General features: G+C 43.1%; 1 protein-coding gene and 1 pseudogene across 2 annotated transcripts in view; both read left to right on the top strand.

The window, feature by feature from the left end:
- The window catches only part of LOC145535705 (uncharacterized), a 54488-nt gene that overhangs the window by 11683 nt on the left and 20714 nt on the right, over positions 1-22091 (top strand). Inside the window, 3 exon segments of the mRNA XM_081564076.1 lie at positions 13407-13532; positions 15409-15529; positions 15799-15896. Of these exon segments, the coding sequence (XP_081420202.1) occupies positions 13407-13532; positions 15409-15529; positions 15799-15896 (345 nt within the window).
- LOC145535542 (casein kinase I pseudogene) lies at positions 16056-17742 on the top strand (annotated as a pseudogene). Its single transcript, XR_014075457.1, has 2 exons — positions 16056-16259; positions 16484-17742. The product of XR_014075457.1 is annotated as a casein kinase I pseudogene (transcript).

Genomic DNA, 22091 nt, shown 5'->3' with positions numbered 1-22091 from the left:
CGCCTCATCAGCAACTGGGCTATCCCGGTCTTGGTTATGTAAGTGATCGGCATGGGCTTTTGCTGCTTGCCAGATACGGTCTTTTTCATCTGGGGTGAGAGTGGCATTTAGGATATAATATATGTCACTCCATGTGAGGTTATAGGCCTGGGAGAGTCTCAGGAATTGTTTTCTGTATCTGGTAGGATTTTCATAAAATGATCCTAACTTTTCTTCTATCTGGCTCATATCTGACAATGAAAATGGCACGTGGACTCGTGTGGGGCCCTCTGGTCCTGCCACCTCTCTCAGGGGAAACATATGTTGGGTACGTGACCGTGTGGCAGGAGGGGAGGCAAGAAGGGAGGGGTGGTCACGGAGATGGGGTGGCGGGGTTGAGGGGGCGTCAGGAGAGGTTTTGGGGTAGTAGGTGAATTGGATGAGGGGGAAGGAGAGGGTTGGCGGGGTGGCAGATAGGGAGGGGGCTCGTCGGCTGGGTCAAATTCTGGGGGTGCAGAAGGTCATGACCAGTGGTTAGTTGAAGAAGAAGAGCCCTTTTGTTTGGGAGGCAAGGTGCATAGAAGGACTTCGTGGGTGGAGCAGTTCTTGCATAAGGGGGGCCTGCTCCGAAGGGCTCAAAAGGCTTGGGCATATGGGACCTCTGACCCTTTGCCATTCCGTTTGAGGAAGTTAGTGAGATCTGATAAAATATTGAAAGCAAAAGTCCCGAACTCAGGCCAGCAGTCTTGGTTGTCTAATTGGTATTGAGGCCAGATCTGTATACAGAGTTGTTTTAATCGGTTAGCTTTGAGTTCAGTGAGAGAGAGTGGCTTGAGATTTTTGAGAACACAGGCCAGAGGGGAATCCTTTAGGACAGATTGGCCAGATCCCATAATTGAAAGGCAAGTAGAGGCTCCTACTGGGAGCTCGAGTTGTCACCCATAGTTGCAATAGGAGTTATGAGAAGAGAGCTCTGTGTCTAGGTGGAGCGTCCCCTACTGTCGCCTACAGAGTGGCCCTAGGCCGGGGGACCCCGGGACCTGGAGAGGACTAAGTTTTAGGGCGCCTCTAGAAAAACTGTCCGGATTGGATCTTACCGTAATTTAGGGGCCGGCTTGAATGGAGTGTTGCATGTAAAGCGGTCAAATGGCAAAAGGCCTCTCTCCTGGAGTTGATCGGTCTCGAGAAAAAGAGAGTGTAGAGAAAACAGGAAGAGGGGCGCAGTATTCCTCGGGGTACGTGGAAAACCAATAAAGCCCTTACACAGGACTTGTACCGCTCACGAAGGCACAAGGCGTCCTCTCGAGGAGGTCGTGAAAGCTCGGGCAGGAAAGTGAGCTCGACAGTCTTCCACGCTCCGAAGAGCTGGCCGTGGAGAAGGAGAAGGAACCTCAACCTCCTGGGTGTCAGCATCAAAAATGTAAGGTACGGAGTTAGAGTAGGCGAGGTTCCGAAAAAGAATGAGACTGACACTCTACAGGAACAGATCACCTTTAATGAGGTGAGAAGGGGCAGCAGTCAGGTTAGCGAGCTGCTGCACTTATCTAAGAAAAGAGTAAGTATATATAGGCATGTATGTAGAAAGCTACTGTCTTAAGGGGGCCTGTTCTTCTCCAAGGTTGCTGGGAGTAGTTATCTCTTAAATGGCTGGGGCGAGGAGTTCTGGAGATCGGCCAGAAGCTGGGCCAGCTTGGAGCTGGGTGTAATCAACCTAATGTCTATTTTTTCTTTGAGTGAGAGAGTTCTTTCTTTTGCCTAGAATGGTGGGGAGGACCTGGAGGGGAGTTTTAACTCCAGCCTACCTCGAGCCATGCAACTTTCCTTCACTGCTGATATGGAGAGAAGGTTTTCACCTTTGCACAGAAGATCAAACCAGCCACAACATGCCCTTAAGCCAAAGCTTTACTCAGAGCAAAGCTGTAACTCTTCTCCTTTGTGAAGCCTGAGAGAGTTGAATGAAGCTGCAAAGGAAAAGTCTGAATCTAGCAGAGGCTGGATCATGAGGGTTAATGAAAGCTGTCTCTGGAACATAAAAGTGCAAGTTGAAGTCGCAAGTGCTAACGTAGAAGCTGCAGCAACTTATCCAGAAGATCTAGTTACAATAACTAATAAAAGTGGCTACACCAAACAACAAATTTCCAGTGTAGTCAAATAGCTTTATATCAGAAGAAGATGTCATCTAGGACTTTTCATAGTCAGCGAGAATGCAAGGCCTGACTTGAAAGTTTCTAAGAACAAGCTGGCTCTCTTTTAGGGGCTAATGCAGCTGGTAACTTTAAGAAAGAAGCCAATGTTCACTGAGCATTCTGAAAATCCTAGCGCTCCTAAGAATTAGGCTAAATGTATTCTACCTGTCCTTTGGAAGTGGGCTTCCCTGGTGGCTCAGACAGTAAAGAATCTGGCTAGAGTGAAGGAGACCTGGGTTCGATGCCTGGGTAGGGAAGATCTCCTGGAGAAGGGAATGGCAACCTACTCCAGTCTTCTTGCCTGGGAGAATTCCGTGGACAGAGGAGCCTGGTGGGCTACAGTCCATGTGGCCACAGAGTCAGACACGACTGACAGACTCACATTTTCACTTTCACTCTACCTATCCTCTGTCAGTGGAACAACAAAGCCTGGATGACAGCACATCTGTTTACTGCATGGTTTACTGAATATTTTAAGCCTGTTCTTGAGACATATTGCTCAGAAAAATAAAAAGATTGCTTTCAAAATATTACTGCTCTCTGGCAATGGACCAGTCACCCAAAAGCTCTAATGGAGATGTACAATGAGATGAATATTGTTCTCATACCTGCTACCACCCTATTCATTCTACAACTCATGGATCAAGGAGTAATTTCAGCTTAAGCCTTATTATTTAAGAAATACATTTCATAATGCTTTAGCTGCCATAGGTAGTGATTCCTCATGTAGATCTGGGCAAGGGCAATTGAAAATATTCTGAAAAGGTTTCACCATTCTAGATGCCATTAAGAACATTCATGACTCATGGGAGGATGTCAAAATATTGACATTAACAGGAGTTTGGAAGAAGTGGGTTCAACTCTCATGGATGATATTGAGGGTTTCAGGACTTCACTGAAGGAAGTAACTGCCGATGTGAGAAATAGCAAGAGAATTAGAATTTGAAGTAGAGCCTGAAGATGTGACTTAAGTGCTGCAATCTCATCGTGAAGCTTGAATAGATGAACAGCCGCTTCTTACGTGTGAGCAAAAAAAAAAAAAAGTTTTTTGAAATAAACTCGACTACAGGTGAAGATGCCATGAAGATTGCTGTATATGACATCAACTTAGTTGATAAAACAGAATTTGAAAGGATTGACTCACATTTTGATAAAAGTTCTGCTGTGGGTAAAATGCTATATCAAACAGCATCAGATGCTGCAGAGAAGCTGTTCGTGAAAGGAAGAGATAGTGAGGCAAATTTCATTTCTGTCTTATTTTAAGAAATGCCACAGTCACCCCAGCAACCACCATCTTAGTCAAGGTGGTACCCATCAACATCAAGGCAAGACTCTCCGTTAGCAAAATGACTGCGACTCACCGAAGACTCAGATGATGGTTAGCATCTTTTAGGCCTCAGTGCTGTTCTGTGCTCAGTAGTGTTTGACTCTTTGCAACACCATGAACTGTAGCCCTCAAGGCTCCTCTGTCCATGGGATTTTCCAGGCAAGAATACTGGAATGGGTTGCCATTTCCTACTCCAGGGGGTCTTCCTGACCCAGGGATTGACCCACTGTCTCTTGCATCTCCTCTGCTGGCAGGCAGATTCTTTACCACTGTGCCACCTGAGAAGCCCTTTAAGAATAAAATATTTCTTAATTAATTAACTTACATTGCTTTTTAAGATACAATGCTGTTGAACACTTAAAGACTACAGTATGATTTAAAGGTAACTTTTGGAATATGCACTGGGAAACCAAAAATTTGTGTCTCACTTTATTGTGATACTCACTTCATTGTGGTGGTCTGGAATACCCACAATATCTCTGAGGTATGCCTGAACGAGTTGTTACAATTAGAGGCTTGAGAGTGTGTACTATAAGTTACACTTGAGACTGATCACAGTTTGGTGAGGAAGTCCCCCACCTAGAAGAATTAAGACCAACCATACGTAACACTATTGAGGCAGCTGTCTAAACCTACTACATGGTACTTCATGTGCAATAACTTCTCCAATTCCTCCTCACCGACTGGCAGTAAAGTGGAGGACCATTTATTGACCATACAATTTGATCAACATTTTCCCACTACTGATTCCAGGGACTTCTCTCAAATCTCCTTAATTTGCCTCTGTCACTTTTCTATCATTCCTGTAACAAACTGCCATAAACTCAGTGGCTTAAAACAAGAGAAATTTTTAATCTTGTTGTTCTGAAGTCTTAAATGGCTCCCACTGGGCCAAGGTCAGGATGTTGGCAGGTATGGGTTCGTTTTGTTCTTTGTTATTATTTTTGTTAATTTTTTCTGTGCTGGATCTTCGTTGGTGCGTGGGCTTTTCTCTAGTAGCAGTGAGCGGGGGCGACTCTTTGTTGCTGTGTGAGGACTTACTGTGGAGGCTTCTTTTGTTGCAGAGCACAGGCTCTAGGTGTGTGGGCTTCTGTAGTTGCAGCACATGGGCTCAGTATTTGTGGTTCCCAGGCTCTAGAGCGTCGGCTCAGTAGTTGTGGTACATGGACTTAGTTGATCCGTAGCAGGTGGGATATTCCCAGATAAGGGATCGAACCTCGTCTCCTGCATTGGCAAGCCGATTCCTGACTGACGAACCAGGGAAACCCAGATGGATTCTTTCCTGAAGGCTCAAGGGGAGAATCAATTGCTTTGCTCTTTCTAGCTTTTCGAGGTCACACATATTCCTTGATATGGTTCACGTCATCCTTAACACCAGCAACAGCGGGTTGGATATTCTCATACATTACTCTAGCCTTCTCGTCTACCTCACTCCTACACTTCTAAGGACTCTTTACACTGGCCCCACCCAGAAAGGCCAAAATAGTATCCTTGTTTTAAGGGCAGTTGATTGGCAACCTTAATTCCATCTGCAGCCTTAATTCCCCCTTTGCTGTGTAGTATAACATATCCACATGTTCCAGAGACTAGGAGGTGGACATCTCTGGGGCAGGGATGTTCATGAGTCCCTTCTATTTCCTTTTCCAGAAAGCCACATATCTGTGCACAGCACATCCTAATCACCAAAACTTCCAAGAACTGTACAGGATCTAAGATTTTATCCTACATGCAAGCTAACAAGTTAGCTGGCCACGGTGTTATGGCTGCTGAGAGCAGACATGAGACTCCTGGGTCAGAGTCAAACGATTTGAATACTCATAGCGTTAGTGGTGGCCAGAGTATGAACATTCTCACCAGTTCCCCAGACTTCAGTTCCCACAGGGTAATGCAGAGGCCAGATGCTACCTGCATGTGCGCTAGGTTGCATCATAGGAGAAGCACCCCTAGCTTATGGGCATCGATGGAGTCTTTCATAAAGGGTGGTAAGCCTCCCTGAATCTTGCCTTGAGGAAGAAATGTCTTGGGCATAATTTCTAGTATAACCTGCCCTTTGCTCGAGAGAGGGTGACTCTATCTTCTAAGGCTGTTCACTATATAAATATCTTTGAAAATATAGTTTGGAAAAAAGGCAATCTTGGGTCTGCTTGAAAGATATACAGAAATTGAGATTTGTGGAGAATTCTCCCTCAATAATCTCTGAAGTCCCTTTTAATCTGGAACTGAGGTAATGGTCTCTACTCCAGTTACATTCTTGTGGAAGCAACTGGGCCATTTGCCCTGAACTATGTTCCACCTTTTGGAATTTTCTAATTGCATTCTTGTGATGTTAGTTCATAGTTCCCATGTCCCTATGTTAATATGGACTGATAATTTTAGAGGCTTGATCGATACAGATTCGATTTTTAGGCACAAGTACTTCAGAAATGGTACTGAATGCGTGTTAATTCATCCCTCCAGATGGCACATAATGTCTGGTTATCTCTCTTGCTGTGTTGAAGTGTTGTCAACCCAATCCACAGATTTTACATCTATGGATTTGAATTCTATTTCCTTAAATCCATTTCCTTCTCCAGGGGATCTTCCCGACCCAGGGATCTAAGCAGGGTGTCCTGCATTGTGGGCAGATTCTTTTATCATCTGAACCATCAGGGAAGCCCCACATATTTTGGATATTAACCGCTTATCAGACATACAATTTGCAAATAATTTTTCCCATTCAGTATGCTACCTTGTCATTTTGTGGAAGGTTTGACTTGCTATGCATAAACTTTTCAGTTTGGTATATTCCCACTTGTTTATTTTTGTTTTTGTTGCCTTTGATTTTGGTGTCAAGTCCAAGAATTTATCTCCATGCGTTATTTCAAGGAGCTTACCACCTATGATTTCAACAGAAGTTGTATGGTTTCAGGTCTTAAGGTCAAGTCTTTAACCATTTTGAGTTCACTTTGATGTGTGCTGAAGAGAGTGCTCCAGTTTCATTCTATTGCATGTGGCTGTTCAGTTTTCCCGGACCAGTAATTGAAGAGACTGACCTTCCCTTTTCATTTTCTTGGCTCCTTTGGTATAAAGCAATTGACCATCAATGTGTGGGTTTATTTCTAGATTTTCTCATCTGTCCTGTTGATCTGTATGTCCGTTTTCATAGCACAATCAAGTTCGTCAGCACACTCATCACCTCACAGAGTTAGTTTGTGTGTCTGTGTGTTTGTGTGTGTGGTGTGAACACTAAAGTTAATTTTTGTGTATGGTGTGCAGTGTGGATCACGGTTTGTGTTCTCTTCCAAAGTGTTTATCTACTTGTTCCAGCACACTTTTTTAAAAAGGCTTTCCACAGAGCTAGAGCAAATCATTTCACAATTTGTCTGGAAATATAAGAAACCTCGAATAGCCAAAGCAATCTTGAGAAAGAAGAATGGAACTGGAGGAATCAACCTGCCTGACTTCAGGCTCTACTACAAAGCCACAGCCATCAAGACAGTATGGTACTGGCACAAAGATAGAAATATAGATCAATGGAACAAAATAGAAAGCCCAGAGATAAACCCACGCACCTATGGACACCTTATCTTAGACAAAGGAGGCAAGAATATACAATGGAGAAAAGACAATGTCTTTACCAAGTGGTGCTGGGAAAACTGGTCAACCACTTGTAAAAGAATGAAACTAGAAAACTTCCTAACACCATACACAAAAATAAACTCAAAATGGATTAAAGATCTAAACGTAGGACCAGAAACTATAAAACTCCTGGAGGAAAACATAGGCAAAACACTCTCCGACATAAATCACAACAGGATCCTCCATGACCCACCTCCCAGAATATTGGAAATAAAAGCAAAAATAAACAAATGGGACCTAATTAAAATTAAAAGCTTTTGCACAACAAAGGAAACTATAAGCAAAGTGAAAAGACAGCCTTCAGAATGGGAGAAAATAATAGCAAACGAAGCAACAGACAAACAATTAGTCTCAAAAATATACAAGCAACTCCTGCAGCTGAATTCCAGAAAAATAAACGACCCAATCAAAAAATGGGCCAAAGAACTAAACAGATATTTCTCCAAAGAAGACATACAGATGGCTAACAAACACATGAAAAGATGCTCAACATCACTCATTATCAGAGAAATGCAAATCAAAACCACAATGAGGTACCATTTCACACCAGTCTGAATGGCTGCTATCCAAAAGTCTACAAGCAATAAATGCTGGAGAGGGTGTGGAGAAAAGGGAACCCTCTTACACTGTTGGTGGGAATGCAAACTAGTACAGCCACTATGGAGAACAGTGTGGAGATTCCTTAAAAAACTGGGAATAGAACTGCCATATGACCCAGCAATCCCACTGCTGGGCATACACACCGAGGAAACCAGAATTGAAAGAGACACATGTACCCCAATGTTCATCACAGCACTGTTTACAATAGCCAGGACATGGAAGCAACCTAGATGTCCATCAGCAGAAGACTGGATAAGGAAGCTGTGGTACATATACACAATGGAATATTACTCAGCCATTAAAAAAATACATTTGAATCGGTTCTATTGAGATGGATGAAACTGGAGCCCATTATACAGAGTGAAGTAAGCCAGAAAGAAAAACACCAATACAGTATACTAATGCATATATGTGGAATTTGAAAGATGGTAACGATAACCCTATATGCGAGACAGAATAAGAGACACAGATGCATAGAACAGTCTTATGGACTCTGAGGGAGAAGGTGAGGGTGGGACGTTCCAGGACAATAGCATGGAAACATGTATATTATCATATGTGAAACAGAACTCCACTCCATGTTCGATGCATGAGACAAATGCTCAGGGCTGGGGCAATGGAATGACCCAGAGGGATGGGATGGGGAGGGAGGTGGGAGGGGGGTTCAGGATGGGGAACACATGTAAACCCATGGCTGATTCATGTCAATGTATGGCAAAAACTACTACAATATTGTAAATAATTAGCCTCCAACTAAAATAAATAAATTGATTAAAAAAAAACCCCAAAATAAATAAATAAATAAAAAGGCTTTGCTTTTCCCCATTGAAGTACTTCGTCACTTTTTTCATAAACTGGTTGTGTATATGTGTGCAAATCTGTTTCTGGACCTCTATTCTGTTTCATTAATATATGTGTCTGTACTTACTTGCATCAGTAACACACTGTCTGAATTATTGTAGATTTAGGGTAAGTCTTAACATTACATAATAGAAATCCTCCATGCTAGTCCCTGCTTTGTGTATTCTAGTTCCTTTGCGTAGAAGTATAAATTTCTAACATCTCCATTTCAGTTTTCACCAAAAAGTTGACAAATAATTGATTGATCAAGTAGAAGACAAATGAGTAAAGTGTTATAAAATTTCAACAACACTCAATCAACTTGACATATATTAGAGAACACGGCACCCATCCTTGGCTGAATATGCATTCTTTTCTTGGGACACCTGAAACATTCTTCTAGATAGACCATGGGTTGATATCGAACAGAGTACGTTTTCCAACTGTTCATGGGCTTCATAGTCAACAAAAGTGTCCGAAATGCAGTACTTGGGTGCAATCTCAAAAGCAACAGAATGATCCCTGTTTGTTTCAAAGGCCAACCGTTCAATATCACAGTAATCCAAGTCTAGTCACGAACCAGTAATGCTGAAGAAGCTGAAGTCGAACAGTTCTATGAAGACCTACAAGACCTTCTAGAACTAACACCCAAGAAAGATGTCCTTTCATCATAGGGAACTGGAATGCAAAAGTAGGAAGTCAAGAGATACCTGGAGTAACAGGCAAATTTGGCCTTGGAGTACAAAATGAAGCAGGGCAAAGGCTAATAGAGTTTTGCCAAGAGAACACACTCATCATAGCAAACACCCTCTTCCAACAAAACAAGAGATGACTCCACATGGATATCACCAGATGGTCAATACAGAAATTAGATTGATTATATTCTTTGCAGCCAAGGATGGAGAAGCTCTACACGGTCAGCAAAGATAAGACTGGGAGCTGACTGTGACTGAGATCAAAACTGCTGATTGCCAAATTCAGACTTAAATTGAAGAAAGTAGGGAAAACCACTAGACCATTCGGTTATGACCTAAATCAAATTCCTTATGATTATACAGTGGAAGTGACAAACAGATTCAAAGGATTAGATCTGATAGACAGAGTGCCTGAAACACTATGGATGGAGGTTCATGACATTGTACAGGAGGCAGTGATCAAGACCATTCCCAAGGAAAAGAAATGTAAAAAGGGCAACACGGTTATCTGAGGAGGCCTTACAAATAGCTGAGAAAAGAAGAGATGCCAAAGGCAAAGGAGAAAAGGAAAGATATACCCATTTGAATCCACAATTGCAAAGAATAGCAAGGAGAGAAAAGAAAGCCTTCCTCAGTGATCAATGCAAAGAAATAGAGGAAAGCAATAGCATGGGAAAGACTAGAGATCTCTTCAAGAAAATTAGAGCTACCAAGGGAACATTTCATGCAAAGCTGAGCACAATAAAGGACAAAAATATTAGGGACCTAACGAAAGCAAAAGCTATTAAGAAGAAGTGGCAAGAATACACAGAAGAACTATACGAAAAAGACTTAGTGACCCAGATGATCACGATGGTGTGATCACTCACCTAGAGTCAGACATCCTGGAAAGTGAAGTCAAGTGGGCCTTAGGAAGCATCATCACGAACAAAGCTAGTGGAGGTTTTAGACTTCCGGTTGAGCTATTTCAAATCCTAAAAGATGATGCTGTGAAAGTGCTTCACTCAGTATGCCAGCACATTTGGAAAACTCAGCAATCGCCACAAGACTGGAAAAGGTCAGATGTCATTCCGTTCCCAAAGAAAGGCAAAGCCAAAGAGTGTTCAAACTGCCGCACAATTGTACTCATCTCACGCACTAGCAAAGTAATGCTCAAAATTCTCCAAGTCAGGCTTCAACTGTACATGAGCCGTGAACTTCGAGATGTTCAAGCTGGTTTTAGAAAAGGCAGAGGAACCAGAGATCAACTTGTCAACAACCACTGGATCATTGAGAAAGCAAGAGAGTTCCAGAAAAATATCTACTTCTGCTTTATTGACAACATCAAAGCCTTTGACTGTGTGGATCACAACAAACTGCGGAAAATTCTTCAAGAGATTGGGATACCAGACCACCTAATGTGCCTCCTGAGACATCTGTATGCAGGTCAAGCAGCAACAGTTAGAACTGGACATGGAACAACAGACTGGTCCCAAATCGCGAAAGGACTACGACAAGGCTGTATAATATCACCCTGCTTCTTTAACTTATATGCAGAGTACATCATGAGAAATGCTGGACTGGATGAAGCACAAGCTGGAACCGACAATGCTGGGAGAAATATCAATAACCTCAGATAGGCAGATGACACTAGCCTTATGGCAGAAAGTGAAGAACTAAAGAGCCTCTTGATAAAAGTGAAAGAGGGGAGTGAAAAAGCTGGCTTAAAATTCAACATTCAGAAAGCTAAAACCATGGCATCCAGTCCCATTACGTCAAGGCAAATAGATGGGGAAACAATGGAAACAGTGAGAGGCTTTATTTTATTGTGCTCCAAAATCACTGCAGATGGTGACTGAAGCCATGAAATTAAAAGACACTTGCTCCTTGGAAGAAAAGCTATGACAAACCTAGACAGCATATTGAAAAGCAGAGACATTACTTTGCCTACAAAGGTCCATCTAGTCAAAGCTATGGTTTTTCCAGTAGTCATGGACGGATGTGAGAGTTGGGACTATAAAGAAAGCAGAGCACCGAAGAAATGATGCTTTAGAACTGCGGTGTTGGAGAAGGCTCTTGAGGTCCCTTGGACCGCAAGGAGATCCAACCAGTCCATCCGAAAGGAAATCAGTCCTGACTATTCATTGGAAGGACTGATGCTGAAGCTGAAACTCCAATACTTTCACCACCTGCTGCAGAGAACTGACTCACTGGGAAAGACCCTAATGCTGGGAAAGATTGATGGCAGAAGGAGAAGGGGCCAACAGAGGATGAGATGGTTAGATCATACTACTGACTCGATGGACATGACTTTGAGCAAATTTCAGGAGTTGGTGATGGACAGGGAAGCCTGGTGTGCTGCAGTCCATGGGGTCACAAAAGAGTTGGGCACGACTGAGCGACTGAACTGAACTGAACATTTTCTGACAACTAGGGAATTAAGTGAAAATTGACTCAGAAAAAAGGCATCAGGAGAAAATGCCTGTATTTTTGAAGACTAAATGAAAGCAGCAGTAGTGGGAGCTATGTAAATTGAGAAAAAAGGGTTGATGCTGGGCTTTCCTGGTGGTCCAACAGTTAAGAGTCCACTTGTCAAGACAAAGGCCTCCCGTTCAAGTGACCCTGTGCACTAAAACTACTGAGGCTGCACTTTAGAACCCAGGAGCCCACCTCAGAGCCCATGCACACCAGCCGCTGAAGCCCGTGTACTCCAGAGAATGTGCTCTGCAACAAGAGAGGCCACTGCAATGAGACGCGCTCACATTGCACCTGGATGGTAGCCCCCGCTTGCCACAACTAGAGAAAGCCCATGCACAGGAACAAAGACCCCACCACAGCCAATGATAAATCAGTAAATAAATTTTTATACAGTGTACATGCCTTCTTCAAAACAGAATAAAACACAAATTCCCCTTTAACGTGAGCAACACAATAGAATAAACTTCAAATCCTGGACAACATTATTTTTCCCCTTTCAATCACATTATTTATTTATTTATTATTGGAGTATAGTTGCTTTGCACTGCTGTGTTGGTTTCTGCTGTATAGCATACTGAATCAGGTATACTGTGTATACTATGTATAAAATAGATAACTAATGAAAATTATTATTTTTTAAATGAAAGACTGCTACGTACAATAGATGGCAGAAATTTATGACTAGATATTTTTATTCTATACATTATGTGTTCAGTTCAATTCAGTCACTCAGTTGTGTCTGACTCTTTGTGACCCTGTGAACCGCAGCACGCCAGGCCTCCCTGTCCATCACCAACTGCCGGAGTCTACCCAAACCCATGTCCATTGAGTCAGTGATGCCATCCAACCATCTCATCCTCTGTCGTCCCCTTCTCCTCCTGCCCTCAATCCTTCCCAGCATCAGGGTCTTTTCAAATGAGTCAGCTCTTCGCATCAGGTGGCCAATGTATTGGAATTTCAGCTTCAACATCAGTCCTTCCAAAGAACACCCAGGACTGATCTCCTTTAGGATGGACGGGTTGGATCTCCTTGCAGTCTAAGGGACTCTCAAGAGTCTTCTCCAGCACCACAGTTCAAAAGCATCAATTCTTTGGCACTCAGTGTTCTTGATAGTCCAACTCTCACATCCATCCATGACCACCGGAAAAACCTTAGCTTTGACTAGACGGACCTTTGTGGACAAAGTGATGTCTATGCTGTCTAGGTTGGTCAGAACTTTTCTTCCAAGGAGTAAGCATCTTTTAATTTCACGGCTGCAGTCACCATCTGCAGTGATTTTGAAGCCCAAAATAATAAAGTATGTCACCGTTTCCACTGTTTCCCCATCTAGTTGCCATCAAGTGATGGGACCGGATGCCATGATCTTAGTTTTCTGAATGTTGAGTTTAAACCAACTTTTTCACTCTCCTCTTTCACTTTCATCAAGAGGCTCTTTAGTTCTTCTTCACTTTCTGCCATAAGGGTGGTGTCATCTGCGTATCTGAGGTTATTGATATTTCTCCCGGCAATCTTGATTCCAGCTTGTGCTTCCTCCAGCCCAGCATTTCTCATGACGTATTCTGCATATAAGTCAAATAAGCAGAGTGACAATAGAAAAATCATAGCCCATGAGGTATTACGATACAACTCAGTAAAAGCAATTTCTTGTCTTCCCCTGATCCCCCTGCGCTGACCTGGTCACCCCCAATGGGGCTGTGTTTACAGGTGTCAGTGTCCTTTGAGGACATGACCGCGGACTTCAGCAGAGAGGAGTGGCAGCACCTGGACTCTGCTCACAGGATCCTGTACCAGGACATGATGCTGAAAACTACAGCCACCTCCTCTCACTGGGTATGTGCAGCTACCCTGTGAATGTATGAGGACCCTGTTATGAGTAAAATTGTGTCCATCCAAGAAAATATGTGGATGTCCTAACCCCCACTATTTCTAAATGTGACCTAAGTAGAAATAGGGTCTGAGAGGGTAACAGGTAGGAAGCACAGAAGTCCCAGAGCGGCAGGAGAAAATAAACTGCAAGTGGCAGACATTAGTTTTCCTTCTCTGCTTTTAATTCTGTGTTGACGACACCTGGTTCAGAATTGAGCTAACCAATATGTTTCCTATGGAAAAGTTTTTCTTAAGCTATGTTAATGAAACCATGTATTTGATTTGGAATCTGCCTTCCTTGAAAATGGTTCTGCCTACGACTAACTTGTTTTTCTTTACTCAACCCTTGGGCTGATAATGGCTCAACAAACCAGTATTCATGTCAGTTGTTTTATGGCTGGGGGATGACACACCTTGGGCCCTCCTATCTCAAAAATGCTTATTGTGGGAGAGGGGCCTGGTGAAACTCCCTCAGCCTTGAGGTGTCTCTCTTATCTGATTAATAAGCTTGCTAACAGACATAAAACACTTTGCTAAAAAACTAGCAAGGGGGCATTCTTTCTGCCCCTTTCTGATGTCCATGTCAGAAGCTTTCTCTGTCTCTCTTATACTTTAATAAAATTCTGTTACACAAAAAATTCCAGTGGCCAAGCCTCATCTCTGGCCCTGGATCGAATTCCTCTCCTCCCGAGGCCACGAATCCTGGCGTAGCACACGGCTCACAGCAGTAACCTATCAGGTCTTTCCAGAAGTAATCAAGCTAGAATGAGGTCATTAGGTGGGCCCCAATCCAATATGCCTGGCATTCTTACAAAAAAGGGAAGTGTAGACACAAAGACACACAAACACACAAGGGAGACCTCGTGGAGGCACACAAGGAATAGATGACCGTGTGATTGGAGTGATGCCTCTATAGGACAAGACATGCCTGAGGCCACCAGAAACCAGGAGAGAGGCATGGAACACAACCCTCCCTAGCACCTTCAACAAGAGTATGACCTGGCTGACACCTTGATTTTAGACTTCTGGCCCCCAGAACTGCAAGACAAGAGATTCTTGTTGTTCTGAGCCACACGGTTTGTGGTACTTTGTTACGACAGTCCTAGGAAACTACAGCTTTCTGTACTTGGGAGTGGAGTGCTATTATAAGAAACACCTAAAAAGACATGGCAGTGGCTTTGGAATTGGGCAGCGGGTAGAGGCTGGAAAAATTTGTAGGTGCTTGATGGAAAAGGCTAGGTTGCCTCAAAGAAACTGGTGGGAGAAATAGGAATAACTGTGTTTTTGCTGAGGTCTCAGATAGGCTTCCCAGGTGACGCTGGGATGGCAGGAAGGCTCCTGCCGATGCTGGAGACTCGGGTTCCATCCCCGGGTCACGAAGAACCCCCAGAGAAGGAAAGGGCAACCCACTCCAGTTTTCTTGCCTGGAGAATCTCACGGACAGAGGAGCCTGGCGGGCTACAGTTCATGGGGTTACAAAGAGTCGGACCCGACTGAAGCGAATTAGCACACAGCACTGGCCAAGGAACCTAGCGTGTCTGGTACCTACCTGTTTAGAAAATGAATTCTAGATATTTCCTAAAAGAACTAGAAGATTTAGAAAAGCTAATTTAATCTTAATTTCTGAATAATTCTTTACTGATTGAATTTAACACATGTTGAATACGAGAAATTAATAGCTTTAGCTATTTTTACCCTGCACAGTGTTAGGTATAACTAGGTATTTAATAAGCATAGCATATCATGGCGAAAATCATTCAAGACAACTAACTTCCTAGATCTCTTCCATCCAACCCCCAGTGCTGACCATGTCACCTTGAATGGGACTGTATTGTAACAGGGGTCATTCGAGGACGTCACTGTGGGCTTCAGCAGGGAGGAGTGGCAGCACTTGGCCCCTGTACAGAGGTGCCTGTACCGGGATGTGACACTGGAGACCTACAGCCACCTGTGCGCGGTGGGTAAGTAAGCACAGCTGCCCTGTGCACCTGCCAGGGGCCTCAGAGAGGCTGCTTCCATTCTCAGCTGCTGAATGCTCTGGGGCATCCGAAGTGTGTAATGGTGTCATCCTTGATTTGCCCGAGGTACTTCCGTCCTTTTGCACTTCTTTGAATATTACTCTATTCCCAGGGAAATGGGATCCCTTTCCTGAAGAGCAGATAGAAGTGTGGTTGAAAGGCCCTGAAACCCAATGACCCGGACCCAATCCTGTATCGTGTCCTGTTCACAGGGAACCAAGTTCCCAAACCAGAGGTCATCTTCAAGCTGGAGCAAGGAGAGGGCCCACGGACATTGCAGGAGGAAACCCCACATCACAGCTGCTCAGATGTGTGAGCTGAGGAGATGGGGCCGTGGAGTAGATCTGTTTTTCTAGGAGAGGCTGATGCCTTTGAAAGGCTCTGAAGAGAATCTGGCTTGAAGGTTCTAAGAGCGCCCGTGATTCCTTTCCCAGAGTTCTCTGCGCCACGAAGCGCCCTCCTGGAACTCGGGGCAGTTTGTGTTGGCTGCAGCCGTTGTACCAAGATGGCAGCGTCGGCGGGGTGACGAGGGATCTCGCCTGGCCTGACCGGAGCCGGCGGCCGTGGTGGCAGCGGTATCACCACCGTAACTTCACGGCTCCCCAGCCCCCGAATTCGCCGCGAAAGCGAGGCCGCGGCCGCCGCCAGAAACAAGTGGCTCAGCCTGCTAAAGGTGAGAACCCCCTTAACAATCTGAGGGCTGGTGAAAAGAAACCTGACAGTAGCGGTGGTCAGGTTCCCCTTGGCCGATTCTGGGCCCTGTAACGCTGAGAAACAGCCAGCGTTTTCTGTTCCTAGCCTGCCTTCACAGCCTTGCTCCGTGGACGAGCCCTACGGGCGTCCATCGTCCCCTTAGAGGTGCTGGGGCTTAACCCTAACGCCATCTTTGTCTCTCAGGATGGCGAGCAGCAGCGGATACAAGGCTGATTTCATTGTCGGAGGGAGATATAAACTGGTACGGCACATCGGCTCTGGCTCTTTCGGGGACGTTTATTTGGCGATTGACCTCACCAACCACGAAGAAGTGGCCGTAAAATTAGAATCACGGAAGGTGAGGCAGCCGCTCTTGATACATGAAAAGGAACTCTACAGTATCCTTGAGGGTGGGGTTGGCATCCCCCAGATACGATGGTGTGGTCAGGAAACAGAATACAATGTGCTAGTGATGGATCTTCTGGGACCCAGCCTCGAAGACCTCTTCAATTTCTGTTCAAGAAGGTTCACGATGAAAACTATACTGATGTTAGCTAATCAGATGATCAGTAGACTCGAATATGTCCATACAATGAATATGATACATAGAGATATTAAACCAGAAAATTTTGTCATGGGTACTGGGCAGCAGTGGAAGAGGTTGTTCCTTATTGATTTTGGTTTGGCCAAGAAGTACAGAGACAGCAGGACAGGGCAACACATACCCTATAGAGACGGTAAACATCTGAGTGGAACACCCGACTTTGTTAGCCTCAACACACATCTTGGGGGTGAACAAAGTCGCCGAGATGACATGGAATCGTTAGGATATCTTTTGATGTATTTTTGTAGAGGCAGCCTGCCATGGCAGGGACTAAAGGCTCCAACAATGAAGCAAACATGTAAAAAGATTAGCAAAATGAAGATGACCACACCTGCTGAAGTCTTATGTGACGGATTTCCTGTAGCATTTGCCATGTACTTAAAGCACTGTCGTGGGCTGTCCTTTGACGAAGCCCCAGATTATGCGTACCTGAGGCAGCTATTCCGCACTCTTTTCAGGACCCTGAATTACCAACATGACTATGCATTTGATTGGATAGTGTTAAAGCAGAAAGCAGCACAGCAGGCTGCCTCTTCAAGTGGGCAGGGTCAGCAGGCCCAAACCCGGACAGGCAAGCCAAGTGACAAAACCAAAAGTAAAGTGAAAGCTCCTCAAGCATGAATCAAGGAACAGAAGATGCAGAGCAGGAGATTGGAGCAGGAAATTAATTTCCCTATAAACGCTCTGGTCAGCAGAGATGTGGTGTCTCCTGAAGGCTCTGTAATTAGTAAAACATGGTATCTGGTTTTCTATATCACTTTTTCAAGTGGAAAAGTTCACTAAATGCTTGACACACACAAATTGGTGGGAAAATTGTGCCTATGCCAGTTTTAATTAAAATCGTTTATTTTGAACTCTACTGCTTTGAGAGATCTCATTTCAGAAGAACAACCCGTACAGTCTTTAAGCACAGTTGCTATGGCTGTAAATGCATTCTGAGGGTTTATCCAACCCTGGGGTTTGCAAGTTGTTCATTTAAAACATTCTTTAAATGGCTGGCTACTTGTTTGCAAGCCAGCTGTTATGGTAGCAATCAAAGATTCCAGTGTTTGATCATATGAAAGACTGTGCCTGCTTACCTGTGCTAGAAATAACAGCATCTTAAGTGAAGGCTTAAGAAAAACTTAGTGACCACTAGATTACCCTTAGGACTGCATTAATTCTCTAATGTTCTTGGTATTTAAGAAAAAGCATATTTGTCACAGAATTTTAGTTAACATCTTACAACTGAACATGGATATATGTTTAGGTAAACTAGTCACTATAAACATCTACATGATCTGGAATTTGTTTTTACTTGGAAACGAGAGCTTTTTGGTTTACAGATTCACTAAAAACTGTAAACTGTTTCTGTAAAAAAATAATGTCTCTAAACTTTTAGGGTTGCTTAGGCAGAGTTGACAGAAGCCCCTTTAATACTTAAATGCCATGTCCTAGTATGACCCTTGGGAATATCCATTGTCTTCTTTGCTTGGCTTTTTGGCAGGAGAGCTATCTGCCCTTCTCCCCCTACCCCTGTACTCTAGATCACATGCCACGCTACCATCTCAGGCACCTTGCTTTCCTAGTTATTTTTTTCCTTCCCTACTTTGTGCTTCTTTTGTCCTGCCCCCCTCCCCACCATAGTTTTTGTCCTTATGTGTTCGGATTTCATGGCTCTGCTTCCTTTCAAAAGAACCAATTCCCGCCCTTGCTCCTGCCAATCCCTTTCCATTTCCTCTCCAGCTTCTCAATGTCATCTAAAACCAACCTCATTTTGTTTTATATATGTCAACTCTGACATCAGATTGTATACTCTTGCTCATCACCCTATACCTCATCCTCAGCTGCTAACTTTGTGGTGTTTCAATTTCTCTTATAATCTGCTACTTTGAATGTTAATTGGATTTGTTATCCATGTGGGGTTCCATTCTGTGAAGTGCTTGTTCTTATTGTTCTATCCATCTGTAACTGTAGATATTTTGCATTTTCCTTGTTGATGAGTACCTTGTTTTCTTTTTACAAACTTTTTTCCTTCCATTCCCTTTAACTGAAAGGCGCTGTCTACTGTCCTCTGCTCGTCCCTTCCTTAATGGAATCTTCCATCCATTCTGAACACGTTTTATTTTCCTGTTCTACTGACTCATATAGTGATACCCTTAGTCCTTGCATTATGTCTGTACCTTAGTACCAAAATTTACCTATGTGGAGTGACATTCCTCACTGTGCAGTTCTTTCACTCTAAATATATTATTAACTGGAATCATCATTGCCCAAATCAGATATTGTTCTCCAACATTCTTCACTCTGCAATTCCTCTTTTTTTCTCTTTTTGAAAGTGTTATTTAAATGCCCCCCCCACCCTTTTAAGTCCCATCTCTGTCACCACAACACAAGTCCATATTGTATCCTGGTTGAATCATTCTGTTCTTAATGGGATAACTAATTCCATTTTTTGACAAGTTTATTTTAAGTGCTACTGACAGATATCATTACCTAAACCATGACATTTATCTTGTGCTAGCCTTATGAAATAAAATTGCAGTTACTCCCTATTATGTAGCACATGATAATGAAACTTTGCTCTTAATGACAGCAGGCCCCTTATTTCTAACTCAAACTTGTATCTGTATATCTTCCACAACTCATGTTTAACTCCAGTTTTCTTAATGCTTCCTACATAGGAAATTTCTCTCTGTGTCTGGGCTATTGATTATTTAGGGCTCTATTTTGATACAGGCTTCACCTGTTCCATAAAATTGGGCCCTTAATCACTCCAGTATCTAATATTTTTTTTTTCCTTTTCTCACCCCCACCATCCCATAGAACTCAGAGCAAATAAAAACTTTCCCCCCTCTATTTAATTTTTAATTTAATTGGAAGGAAAAAGTTTGGATAAAGAAAAGAAGGTACTCATCAAGAAGGAAAATGCAAAATATCTACAGTTACAAATGGATAGAACAATAAGAACAAGCACTTCACGGAATGGAACCCCACATGGATAAGAAATCCAATTAACATTGAAAGTAGCAGATTATAAGAGAAATTGAAACACCACAAAGTTAGCAGCTGAGGATGAGGTATAGGGTGATGAGCAAGAGTATACAATCTGATGTCAGAGTTTGTTTGTTTGTAGAGATGACACATTCACAAACTTTGAAATTCAGATGTGTGAAAGAGTAGACACTAAAACATCTCACTCTCACCTCTACGCTCCGGTTCTCTTCCCCAGGGACTACCCATGTTAATCATTTTTTTGCTTTCTTTCCAGAAATATATCTTTAAAGATAATGTTTTTCGATTGTGTGGTACATGATTGTATTCCATCCTATACCTATGAGGAAACTTTAAACAATTAATAATATTTTATCCTTAAATTTTCTAGTGGAAAAATGGAGCAAACAGTTCAAGTACTGACATTAATAGTGTTTTGGAGATGTTTCAGTGGGTTTTTATTTTTAAAGTGTGTCAAAAAGAGTTCGTTAGTAGGAAGGGGGAAATGGCTTGAAAACAAAAAAGAATTCAGCCTTGTGCATTAATCACTCTAGTGAAGGAGACAACTCTCCCTCAAAAAGCATCAAGGCGGGCAGCATAGATAAAGTCTGCTTTTAACATTCAGAGAAAATTATGTCTCCCTAAAGTTGTGGTGAGACTGTGGACTAATTTTCAGAGCATAGTGCTCTTAACTGGTCTATGAATCACATATGTATTTTGAACTGGCACAAAGAGCAGAAAGAGCCAAATGAATGGAAGACGTGTATGTGAATAATTATTGGAGTGGGGAATAAGCTGGATGTTTTGAGGACACGTTCATGACTCACGGCTTCCCTCATAGCTTGGTTGTTAAAGAATCCGCCTGCAACGCAGGGGACACCGGCTTGATTCCTGGGTCAGGAAGATCCTGTGAAGAACGGATAGGCTACCCACTCCAGTATTTCTGGGCTTCCCTTGTGGCTCAGCTGGTAAAGAGTCTGTCTGAAATGTGGGAGACCTGGGTTCGATCCCTTGGTTTAGAAGATCCCCTGGAGAAGGGAAAGGCAACCCACTCCAGTATTCAAGCCTGGAAAATTCCATGGGACTGTTCAGTCCATGGAGTTGCAAAGAGTTGGACACGACTGAGCGACTTTCACTTCCACGACTGGCAGAATACAAACTCACGTTCATAGCTATGTTTCCAGACTGATGACTCTATTTATGTGCTGATAAGGAAGTCTATGGGCTCAGAATGTTAAAGATAATTATTTTCAGCACAGGCATTAACATTTTACATTGAATGGTGTTAACTGTAACTAGATATTATTGGCTCTAGAGAATTTTGTACATATATACTAAATGAAGTAGAAAGTTGGAAGAAGTCTCAATCCATGCCTGTGAATCGGGATGCATAAGATCTCTAGAATAAATGAAATGAGGCTTGTGGATATAAAGAGTACAGCATAGGAGTGAAAGAATAGTGAAGCTTGGCAGGGATAAGACAAAGTTCTAGATTTCACTATTTTAGCCTAACTAAACGAGGAAAACAAACTGGATTTCATGATCTGATCAGGCTCAATATTTTAAAATTTAGTATAATGGGATAATAGCATAACTTATTCATTCTATTTAATATTAAAACCTATTGTATTTCATCTTCTGTACAAAGCATCAGTGATTTTCCCTTCCAGCTGAGTTGGTACGTTACTTAGGGTAAAGCTGAGCTGCTGGAAGAACTAAATGGGTACTATGTAGGTGCATGTTTAGTCACTCAGTCGTGTCCGACTCTTTGCGACCCCGTGGACTGTAGCCCACCTGGCTCCTCTGTCCATGGGATTTCCCAGGCAGCAATGCCGGAGTGGGTTTCCATTCCCTTCTCCAGGGGATCTTCCCGACCCAGGGATGGAACTCGTGTCTCTTGTGTCTCCTACATTAACAGGTGGATTCTTTATCATCTGAGCCACCAGGGAAGCCCCCAAATGGGTACCAGATAGACTATGTAAGTGGAGACGTGCTGCATTGTTTTAATCTCTCCTGCATATGACCCATGCCATCTTGAGAAAAGTATTTACTTGTTCTGGCCTTTAGTTTCCTTTTTAAATAATGTTTAATAGTATCCAGCTCTTACGGTTTCTGAGAGAATTAAATGAGTTTATATGTGTGTACATACTTCTGTGTCACATAGGACAGTGCCTGGCATGTCCTAAAAACTATAAGCACATAGCATAAACAGAGAGCGATAGGAGTGTTCTCTAT

This window comes from Giraffa tippelskirchi, chromosome X (assembly GCF_054371585.1).
Source record: "Giraffa tippelskirchi isolate mGirTip1 chromosome X, T2T-mGirTip1v1.2.pri, whole genome shotgun sequence".
In the NCBI taxonomy this organism is placed as follows: Eukaryota; Metazoa; Chordata; class Mammalia; order Artiodactyla; family Giraffidae; genus Giraffa; species Giraffa tippelskirchi.
The sequence above is the reverse complement of the archived record's forward strand: the minus strand, read 5'-3'. Positions and strand labels throughout refer to the sequence as shown.